General features: G+C 44.1%; 1 protein-coding gene across 3 annotated transcripts in view; it reads right to left on the bottom strand.

The window, feature by feature from the left end:
* Window positions 1-577: 577 nt before the first annotated feature.
* Window positions 578-11,653, bottom strand: part of tll1 (tolloid-like 1) — a 48,811-nt gene continuing 37,735 nt past the window's right edge. For 2 of the 3 annotated variants that reach the window (XM_086157446.1, XM_086157447.1), the window contains 5 exons: window positions 8,999-9,124; window positions 7,316-7,443; window positions 2,954-3,167; window positions 1,773-2,023; window positions 578-1,123 (listed from right to left, as the gene is read on the bottom strand). In XM_086157446.1, the coding sequence (XP_086013572.1) occupies window positions 989-1,123; window positions 1,773-2,023; window positions 2,954-3,167; window positions 7,316-7,443; window positions 8,999-9,124 (854 nt within the window). In that variant the 3' untranslated portion in view covers window positions 578-988. The remainder of the gene's footprint in view (window positions 1,124-1,772; window positions 2,024-2,953; window positions 3,168-7,315; window positions 7,444-8,998; window positions 9,125-11,653) is intronic. The other variant, XM_086157448.1, reaches the window with a different exon arrangement.

Below are 11,653 nucleotides of genomic sequence, written 5' to 3'. Positions count from 1 at the left end.
GCTCAGTCAGAATCAGCTGTGAAAAATATTCCCTTCCGATATCCACAAAAACAAAAAAAACAAACAAACAAAAAAAAAAAAAAAACGTGTTAAGCTTTTCTGGGTTGAAACATCCATGAAAAGTTGCAGGGTTTGTGTGAAGACGGGGCGAGAAACACCACTGACACACACACACATTCACGCACACGCGCACGCACGCACACACACACACACACGATGCAAGGCTTAACATCAACACCAAGGTTCATTTTTAAGTTTTGTTTGTGGTATTTTTCCTCTCCGTTCGTGGTCTATGTAAGCTTCAAGCGAGAGTGAGGATGGATTTCTGTTTGAACACACACACACACACGCGTACGACACAAACACCACGGCTTCGCAATAAGACATAAAGTAACATCGTCTGCGGCCATTGTGAGCCGGAAAAGTTCCCGGGCGTCAAAGGCAATTCTCTCTGTCCAGAGTGTGTTATGTTTCAGGTATTGAGGATTAAAAGCTGCGGTCCCATCACAAAAACTCACACGGCTTTCAGATGAACAAGAGTCTTTGGATGCTCTTTGACATCCACGTTTTTTGTTTGTTTCTTTTTTTTTTGTCATGTTTTTTTTACTCTGGATATGAAGGAGCGTCTCAGTAAACCGATTTGAGGAGTAGCTCGATACGCAGTCAGTACGGCGTTCTCCTCCGCGAGGAAAATGGCTCAAATCTCAGCAAGAACCCGTCCACCGAGCTTCCCCCCCTCACCTTCCCGCCCCGATGTTCTCCGACTCCCGTTCGATATCTCGTGTTTTTCCTGTTTCCGCCCTTTAGAGTGCAACAGACGGCGCCGCCGCAGAGGGACGCCGGCGTCGTCTTCCTCCGGCGGCTGGCGGACGTCCACGACGGCTCCGTCGTCCGGAAAGAGGGGAAGGGCTGTGCTTTTCTGGTTGCCATGGTGAAGGTCAGGGTCGCCGTGGTGAGGCCGCGCTGAGGTCGGGGGCTGCGCGTGAGGTCATTTCCTCGTGTGGATGCTCTCCTGGAACTTGGTGCTTATGTAGCGGATGTGGAAGCCCTTCTTGCTGATAGTATCGTCGCTATGGAAACGGATCAGCATAGCATCTCCGGGTGAGTAAATTCCTTCCCTGGGCTGACGGGGGGGGCAGAGACACACATGACACATATTTCAGACACATATTTGTCCGCGGCAGATTTGAAAAGCTGCACGCGCGCATCTGTGCTTCTGGGGTTCGGTGACGAACGTTAAATTCAAAAAAAGGGGACGTCATTTGAAGCCATTGGAAGTGTTCGCTTGCAAAAATACTTTTGGATGGATGTAGGCAAAACAAACGGCAATAACCAGGGCGTCATCTGGCAGAAAATTACACGTCGAACTCGGGGATTGTGAAATAATGGTTAAAGTATGTAATTGAGATCTGGCTAAGATCTGGTCGTAATTTTTTTTTTTTTTTTTTTTTTAATGCCACAGCTGTGACCAAAAAGACAGCCGGTTCTGTTTGGTCTTTTGAATGAGGGTGTTTAAAAAAAATAAAATTTGGCTGACAGTGATTCATTTTCAGCTCTTAAAATGATGAAAAAAAAAAAAAAAAGAAACAGAGCCCCGGTGAAGACTTGTTCGGGCGAAAAACATCCAGCGAGACATACCTGCACAATTGCATTGAAACAATTTGCTAAATATATTCAATATTAGTGATTTATAGTTCTACTTTAAACATGCAACACTGTGCTGAACTTCACAAACCAAAGCCAGAAAACAGTCTGATGAAATCGTTGCTTACCCCTGAACCACAGAAGCGACCCAGTCTATGTGAGTTGGCGTCGTACCCGTTGTAAAGCTCAATGTAGTCGTAACCACAGTCAGCTTCTTCCTCCACCTCGAACGTGATGAAGCTCAGCTCGATGCCGTAGCCCTGCTCGGCCGTCAACAACCACTCGCAGTCGGTGTGACCCGGGTAGTTGTTGTCCCCGAACTGAGAGTGGGAGTAGAGGTTCTTCTGACGAGCCTCTGCTTTCAGACGACCTCCACATTCTGCACGGGCGCGAGAAACGACAACGAAATCAGTTCGTCGGTCAGTCTTTCCGTCTTGGACGATCATGAAACACCCTGCGCTTGTTTCTCAGAGCCACTAGAGGGCGACATCGAGCCTTTCCAAAAATGGTCCGACTTTGGGGATCCTATAAGTCAGGGGTCAGGAACCTATGGCTCTTCTGGTGATGCCATATGGCTCCCAGACAATTTTGAGTTGAAAAAGAAAAAATCAGTTTGGAACTGATTTTAAAATACTTGTGATATTTCTTCATAATAATTTTAGGGTTAGATGGAGAAAGTTGCTTTCGCTGTGGCGACCCCTGAAGGGAAAAGCCGAAAGAAGAAGAAGAAGAAGATTTCTTCATAATACTGTGTCATTTTAAAGTAAACAGAAATTAGTTTTGAAGATAAATTTCACGGGTCACCCGTCGGTCGGGTTGGGAACCATTGGCTTCCGAGCACGTCTGGGTCGTTGTAAAGGTGAAGAAATTAATTTTATCAAATAGCCGACTACTTTACCCGCATCAACCCTCGTAACGGAAAAGATGGCGAAAAAGGAAAAAAAGACAATGATTACCGTGCAGACAGAGGAATTTGCATTTGGATCTGCGGTATGTCTAATATGCTATGATAAAATTGCATCGATGAAACGGTCAAATATAAAGCAGCACTTCAAGCAAATCCATGCAGCACCAGAGGTCAAATTAAAAGTAAGACATATTTCATTTTTTGAACGTTAAAAATACGATATGTCTCTCGATGAAACATATCAAGAAATATTTGGCTTTTATGGCTCTCCCAGTCAAAAATGTTCCCAACCCCTGATATAGGTGATACTCAGTAAACAAAGGCCAAAAAAGTAAAAGTAGAATGCCGCAGGACACACACACACACAAACACACACACACACACACACACACACACACATACCCGTAGAGTGTGACGCCTGGAAGCCCTTCCTTTGCACCGAGGCGTCCGAGATGAAGCGCAGATACATCTTGTTGCTGGTGGAGACCAGCGGCTCCGGGATCTTGCTGCCGCACAATCGCCCCAAGATGGCGGCCGTGTCACTGTCCCCGTCGAAGGCCTCCAGATGGTCGTACGCGCATTCCTGGTGCTGCTCGATCTCAAATTCATTGAAGGACTAGACAGGGCGAGAGTCAGGGAGAGAGGTTTGGGAAGACTTGTGGAGATATGACACGGTGCCTGTCGTTTCACGGTTGTTTTAAACCTTTCGGGTGACGGATCAAGCCAAGCAAAGAGTTTCTGCATGATGAAGATAATTCTATTCTTTTCCCGCTATGACCACATTTTCAAACGGGTATGTTTATTTTAATGTTATTTTGAAAAGAGGGCCGCTTTCCTCCCACAGTCTAAAAACCAGACGGGGGCTCGATTTGGAAACTAAATTACCCAGATGTGTGATTGAGAGTGAATAGTTGCACATCTCTAGGTGTGAGTGAGGAATGAGGGTCAAGTGATGGACTGGATGAATGAATGAATCAATGGATTAATTAACATATTTGCATTATCCATCCATACATTCATCCATACATCTTGACACTTATTATTATTACTATTATCATTATTATAATTATTGCCATTATTTTTAATGTGGATATTATAATTATTATTGTTATTATTGTCATTGTTTTTAATATGGACATTATTATTATTGCTATTATTGACTTTGACACTTCATAGTTGTATTTGTATTTCTTATCCCCCCCTTTTTTATTTTTTTATTTTTTTTACTGTTTATACAATTTCCTACTATTATTTATTATTATTTATTATTTATGTTTTACTTGAAACTCTGGCACAACAATTTCCTTCGGGATAAATACATTTGTTCTTATTGTTATTATTAATGATAAATATGGATATTAATATTATTGTTATTATTTTTAATATGGATATTGTTATTATTGTTATTCTTATTATTATAATTATTTTTAATATGGATATTATTATTATTGTTGTTGTTGTGATTCCCTGAGCAGGTCCCAAGCCTCCAACCTAAAACTTGTGCCAAAACTAAATATGCAAATCAAATTTAAGCAAGTGCTTCGGGTCAACAGGTAAAGGTAACAGGTTTAAGCAGGTTGGAATGGGTGGAGAAAATTGTCAGGGATAGGAAGAGATAGAAGACTATCAGCCAGAATGAAAGGAAAGGCGACACGACAGCGTTGAGACCAGCGATGCTGTGTGATCGAGAAACAGTGACAGCGATGAAAAGACAGAAAGCAGAGCTGGAGGTGACAGAGACGAAGATGTCGAGCGTCTCTTTAGTAACCAGGATGGAGAGGATCAGGAATGAGTCCATCGGAGGAACGGCACATGTTAGATGTTTTGGAGAGAAGGTCGGAAAAGCCAGATTGACATGGCTGGATCATGTACAGAGGAGGGATAATATATATAGTTATATATATTGTTAGACGGATGCTGGAATTGGAGGTCAAGAAGAAGACCAAAGAGATTTACGGAGTGAGTTGTGGGAATTTTCTGAAGGGAAAAGCCGAAAGGAGGGAAAAAAAAGCAGATGATCATTATTAGTTTTAGTAGTATTGTTGTTATTGCTGTACATTTTATCTCAACTCTTTATACATACAGTTTATCTATACACTAATTACCACCTGTCACAGAACGATATGAGGGGCAAAGTGTGACGGCCTTTGCATTGGTTCGGAGCGCTCGAGGAAAATCAGGGCGCAAGGCTGAGAAATAAGAAAGATTTTAGAGAAAATTACTGGAACTACATTCACTAGGTGAGGAGAAGCTGTTTTCCCCTCCCAACAGCCAGAGACGATTAAATTCCCAAACATCTTCAGAGCGTGAACTCTAAAAAACGCTCCCACGGTTTGTGCAGGGAGTGACTCGATAACACGTCCTACTCGGGGGTATATTCAAGAGGAGGTCTCGTGTAATTTCATTTTATTTCATCTGCAATGAGAGGCCAACATAAAAATAAAAATGTTGGGTTAGCGAAGGCTGCTCCGCGTTGGATCGTGCAAAATTAATATTTATGAGGCCGTGACTTGGGCCGCTGTCTGCTCCCGCCGCTCCGCGCCAACACGGGCTGTGCAACAATGTCACGACTCATAATCTAATCAAGTCACCATGTGTCCGAAGCAGACATCGCCGAGCTGAGTCATAACACCTTAAACGCCTTTCTCTCTCCCACACACACACACACACACACCTTTTTCCTGTTAGTCTCCCACCGCGCAACCACGTCGCAACGGTCTGGGAGCAGAAGAAGGTGATGATGTTGAAGCGGAGATGTGGCGAGGAAGACCGACGACATGCCCTCCCCTCAGAAAAGTGCTCGTCGCTCCAAAGAGGACGGAGTTCATGTGTGTGTGTGTGTGTGTGTTTGTGTGTGTGTGTTTGCAGATAAGCAGCGGCGCTCTACATATGTCCGGTAATACCATCAGTGCAGGATAAATTTAATAGCAGAAATCTAAAATGAAGGTCATTCTGTTATTGCTTCCTCTTGCTGGATCCTCTCCCACACACACACACCCACACACTCACACACACATGTTATACCACCAAAACAGGTGCAAAAACTTGTAAACATGTCACCCCGGTGATGTAATGTGTTTGCAGTTACATAAGTGATGATAAGAGATTATCAAAACTAAATAGCTCCTTCATGGCAATCTAGATAAAATGCAGCCGTTTCAGCATGAAGCTGCAGAGGGAAAGCCAGGTGACTGCAGCCTGTGTGTGTGTGTGTGTGTGTTTTGTCCGTGTGAGAACGTGTGTGTTGTATATTTTGCTCCAAATTCACGTATTTAAGCAGCGACCTGAGCGGACCCGGGAGGATTATGTGGAATGTAAATTTGAAAGATATCCAGAAAGAACACGCTGATGCAGGTGAGAAATGACACAACCCCACTTTTTGTGTTCCAGCTACACAATTAAACATTATTATAAATGTCTATATTTGAATATGCATGTAAGTATGCATATATTATGTATTAATATATGGATATATATGATTTTAAATAAGGATATTCTCACTGCTTTAGCTTAGCTGGAGGTCACAGCTGATAATTTATCCATCAGTTTAAATCCCCAAACAATGATTTCAATGAGACGATTATTAAGACAGAATACATAAGCTAAGCTAAACCTGCAGAGGTTTTTGGCTGGGATGAACGCCGAGAGAGAGAATAGACCGTGACGCTATCAGTGTGGGGAAAAGTCACCCTTCATCATTCTTGATGTAACGTTTGACACGCAGAACAATTACTTATTATCTCTAAGAAGGATGGAGACGACAGCCGGTGTTTGCCGAGGACTCGAATTTTCCCGCTTCACGTAAAACGGAGGAGTTTCCAAAGAAATGACCTCCACCTCCGCACTCGGTGCCGCGTCCAGTTCTCATAAATTCACCTTCGATCGCGATCCCGGCTGTATCGCTCTACGCCGTTGCAGGACGAGAACGAAGAGTTTTCGACGGGATTTTAAGTGATATTCTTTTCATGAGGGGACACGTGGGATAATGTTGTCCTCTCTGTCATGTTTCCAGGTGCAACGGCGGCATCAGAGCGGAGGATCGGATACTCAGCTTTCCCCGGAACCCAGTGAGAAGTAGGTGAATTTTTTTTGCCGTCTCACTTTAAAAGCTGCTCCGGCTTCTATGTGGCTGCGAGGTAAAATTCTGAATGTATGATGTCGGTTCAGAGAAGGAGTTCCACTTGCTTGTGTTTGTACGTGACCTCAGCAAGTGAACAAGGGGAAACTTTGCCCAGTATTTTGTCTTAAGGAGTCAGAACGCCGTATGCCCAACTGGAAATGTCCGAGCTCGCTCGCGCTTTAAAATCAGACCTCCGTAAACCGCTTCTTTCCACATTTGACAGTTTAAATCTCCGCTCTGAACGTCCAGCTCTCTCTCACACTGCATCGGCATCTTTGCAGAAATGACTGCTGCTTCTCGACGAGCGCCGCGGCGCGTCTGTTTATGTCGAAACACAACTCCCACTTGCAAAAAAGCATGCATGTGTGCACATTTGCGGGCCAACTGCCCGTGCACACACACCCACAGACACTCACACACACACACACACACAAACACATACACAGACAGACATAGGGACACAGATGGCCACAGCTCAAGGCCTCTTTTGCATGAGTGCACGCTTGTAGTCTGGCCGAATGCAATAAAATACAATAATAGCACACAGACATTAAACTGCATTATTAAGCAAGTCACAATAGAAAGATACACACACACACACACACACACACACACAGAAAAAGTCTTGATTTTTGAACACTTACTATTTTGACACGATGCCCCGGAGTGGCAGTAATGTCCCAGGTGCACTCCTTACGGCTGGGATACTTGTCTGGCCAGTTAGGGCTGCTCAAGGTCCCGCTGGGGCTGTGGATCTTATGCTCACACTCAGCTGGACACACACACACACACACACGCAGACACGCAAGCCAGCACACACACACACACACGGAGAGTTAAAATCCAGGCCGCACAGGAAAAAGGTCAGAGGAAATGGAAGGCCACCAGGAAGGAGAAGAAATAACGAGAGAAACGAAAGAAAAAAAAGAGGGAGAAGATTTCTGACACACACATCCTGGTGACAAGTCGAGTGTGAGTGTTCATGTGAGCGCATGCACGCGTGCTTTGCGGGGAAACACACCGCGGGGGGGGGGAGGCGTGATTCCCCGAACCACAGGGGTTTTACGGCAAAATAGCCGTGCACTTGGCAAATCGGCACGGGAAACCGGAGCTCCGGGTGAGGTTTATTATGAAGCCGATCCTGAGAAGGAACGCCTCAATCCGGTTGTTAAGAGCGAATCTTAAAGTTCCTCGCTTTGCAGGTTTTAGTGATAAAATACTAAGTAGTTTAAATACATCATGGACTATATTTGCATGCGAAAATGTCTCACAGCAGGAGAGGTATTAACATAGCAACAACAACACCGGGGTATTTTTCTGTGTTTAGACTCAAAGAACAGATCAGTGTGTAGGTAAATCCACATTTTTCTGCCGGCTGAAAAAAACGTCAATCCAACATGTTAATATAATATGTCACGCAATCCAAAGGTAATCTCCACACAGGGGAGGGTTTATCCGCATGTGTGTACATTACACACACACACACACACATATATATATAAACTCAATGATGAGAATATGGATTTGCATGACTCGGCAGGGTTCCTTGGTCGGCCTTGGCTAATGCAGACATAAACACACACACACACACACACGCACACACACACATAAGGAGGACTACATGTAAGGCTTTCAAGCTCCCAGATGCTGGAAACATGAGTCTTTTATGAGCAACACAGGGAGTCTTTAGTGCGGTGTGTATGTGTTTATTTATGTGGTGTATGTGTGTGTGTGTGTGTGTGTGTTAGTGCCCACACATACACGTTCAAAAGTTCAACTTCAAAGAACCAAGTATAACATGTCAGTTGTGCGTATGTGTGTTGTGTTAATAGGTTTTGTGTGACACACACACACACACACACATACACACACACACACACACACACACATAGGAGCGTTGGCGACTTGCAGGCAGCGCTGCTTCCAAGTGCTCTGGACCGAGTTCAAGTCAAGTCCCAGGTCTTTTTGTGGTTTCTCTCCCATGTCAGGGATCGGACCACACATCACCGTCTTTATAGCGGTGGAAGTTATAGAAAGAGACTTAAACAATCTGTCGATGTTGAACTCCAGACCCAGATACACTCCTGGTGTTGGAGCTAGCGCTCTGCTAAACGTACCTCGATGGTCTTTTATAGTTTTAAACAGTTCATACTTTCTCGAAAGGTTTAATTATCCCTGTCCGTTCCAGTCAGAGTAGCAATTTGGTGAACTTCGGCTTCTTTCAGGCACACAGGCATGCGGGGATGGATGAAAACATGCACACTCGCTGCAGTGTTGTGTGTATGTGTGTGTGTGTGTGTGTGGATGCGAGTGAACGTGAGACCCACCTTCCTTACAGTCATGTTTGTTCTCATGCAGAACAAAACCATGGCGACACTGGCAAACGTAAGAGCCCACCGTGTTGATGCACTCGTGCTGGCAGCCGCCATTGTCCTTGCTGCACTCATCTTTGTCTGTGAGAAACACATGCAACACGTAACTTGTGGAGAATCGGCAAAGACACGGACGGGGTCGGTGAAACCGGGAGGTCAGGCCGGAGGGGGGGGGAGGAGAGTGAGAGAGTGAGAGGATCTGCAGATCGTGGCGGAAAAGGAGAGTGTAGCCATCGATCGAAGAAGGGGGTGAACCGTAAATTCAGTGGAATATTTAAAGGTGCAGTTCAAATGAACATACAAGTTGTTATTATCTCAATCCCATGCCAGGAGGAAAGTCGGGAGGCATCTGTTGACCGAGAACTGCACTTGGAGTTCCGCGGAAAAAACAGCGATGCATCTTATTTCCGAACCGATAGCCTAGATTGAAGGGTAATGAAGGAAGAAGTGCAGACGGAGACGTTGTTCGCACCGTTGTCTTTCGCAGAAATCGCCGACGACGACGCTCGTAGATGTCAGACGATGAAAAGTTTCAACGAGAACGTGAAACATCTTTGAACGCGCGTGCGGCGGCGTTAAAAACACGGTTCGAGACGCTCCAAATTTCCTGCAGAACTTCTAGAAGAGGGAGGGGTTTCATTTGGGCTGAACCATTCGGCGGGGAGACAAATGACGGACGGCAGGTAAACCAACGTACATATGAGGAAATAACAGATGCTAGCTTTTAGCGGGATCATAGTGTCATGAAAAGCGCTATACAAATCTTATGTATTATCATTATTATTATTATCAAACACGACATACCTTTAAACCCCGTTACGCTGCGAGTACAACTGTAAATAGCATAATACCGCGCAGGGGGTTTGACCTCCCGTCCCGAGTCTTCATTTTCACTCTCGGCGTCCCTTATTTCGACGTTGGCGTCTCCAACTTTCGCCGTTGTGATGCTACGAGATGACAAAGTCTATCCGTGGACGCCCCCGCGACGCACGCCGGCCAGGATCGTGTCAGTCAGCGTCTCCAGAGCCCAATTTTGTGTCAACAACACACATCCACTCACTCTCGCAGCGGGTGAACATCCAGAACCAGCACCGGGATCATGACTAACAGATGCGGCTTCGATTGTTACCAGATGCACTGTTATTATCATATTTGCGCGGTAGTTTTGCCCCCCGGTGCGACGCACTGTACGTGCACGATTGGCAAAAGGAGTTCTTTTACCGTTCGTTTTTTTCGGAGAGGAAACTACAGAGCGGCTATTTATCGGATGATAAACGCGCTGTCGTTTTGATGATGCGGGACGCTAAGTTGTCATGGCGACCGCCGAATGCAGATTTTGAGCACTTTGGCTTATAAATGTAAATTTTATTGAGGGGACCGATTTTTTTTTTTATTCTGGAGACGATAATAATGACAGGGTAAACACTTGTGGTTTACAAAATCTCAAGTGATTCGATGAAGTTATTTGGCAGACGATACAACCTCGTCCTGAAATAGCGTTTTTAAACTTGCAGTGGAAACCAGGCTGGATATTTTTCAAGGCTTTTTCTGTCTGACCTAATATCAGTAAACGTGTTCTCAGAGGTGAACGTTGATCGCTTATCTATCAAATCAATGCATTCAGTTGGTGTTTTAAAAGCACATTTCAAATCCAATGGTTTAAAAAGAAGCTAAATTTAAATGTATTAAATGTATTAGTGATTTGATTGAGTAAAAGTTGATCGGTCCCTTTCCTGAACCTGCATTGTCTTCCATTTAAACTTAAAGCACGCAGATGAAACTGTGGAACCGTAACTCGTGCTTTGCGCTCACGGTGATTTCAAACCCTTTAAATCAGGGGTGGCCAATTATTTTGGCTGTCAAGGCACATTTTGTATTTAATTTTTATGTGCGGGCCAACAATGTATCATGTAAATTGAAGAAAATGAAAATTGCAATTTAGATATTTACATTTTTTGGCATTTTATTTCAACTTTGAATTCATTCATGATCATATAAGGGTATCGACATTACTTTGGATGTTATCATGCATACGAAATTAAACAAAAGAAAAAAAATAAGGAATTTCTAAATTCAATATTGATTGAAAATACTTGTTAAAAAATTCAAAGAAAATAGTTTGCCGGGCTGAATAAAGAAGCAAAACGGCCCGGATGTTTCCCGCGGGCCGTAAAATGCCCAGATCTGCTTTAGATGGAATCCGATTTGTTTAGAAATGAGCTACGACTTAGTTTCTACAATTTTGTAGCGAGTCAGGAATGTTGAGGTTTATGTTGATGCTTGTTTTATGTGTGATTTTAGGCTTGCTGGGAATTTTTTGGGGTGCAAGGAATTCTGTTTTTGTTTTACCTGGAATTGGGCGGGTACAGTTAGTTGGATTGCAAGCTATCGCTTATTAAACGCACATTTTACATCGCCCGTGTGTTTCCCTGACTAAAATGCTACGATATCATCCAACAATGTAAAGAAATACGCTTCATCTGAGCGGATGTCACTTTGTCTCCACCTCCATATTTGGACGCTATTAGATATATTTTCACGCGCTCGTCTCGCCGTGAGGTCCGGGTTGACACCGACTCATCCGGCGGGTTAAAAGTATTTGTAGGTTTT

The sequence above is a fragment of the Fistularia commersonii genome, chromosome 12 (genome assembly GCF_037954325.1).
Source record: "Fistularia commersonii isolate RoL2024-O1a breed Wild chromosome 12, RoL_Fcom_v1.0, whole genome shotgun sequence".
NCBI classification, from domain to species: domain Eukaryota; kingdom Metazoa; phylum Chordata; class Actinopteri; order Syngnathiformes; family Fistulariidae; genus Fistularia; species Fistularia commersonii.
This window is presented reverse-complemented; position numbering and strand designations above follow the sequence as displayed.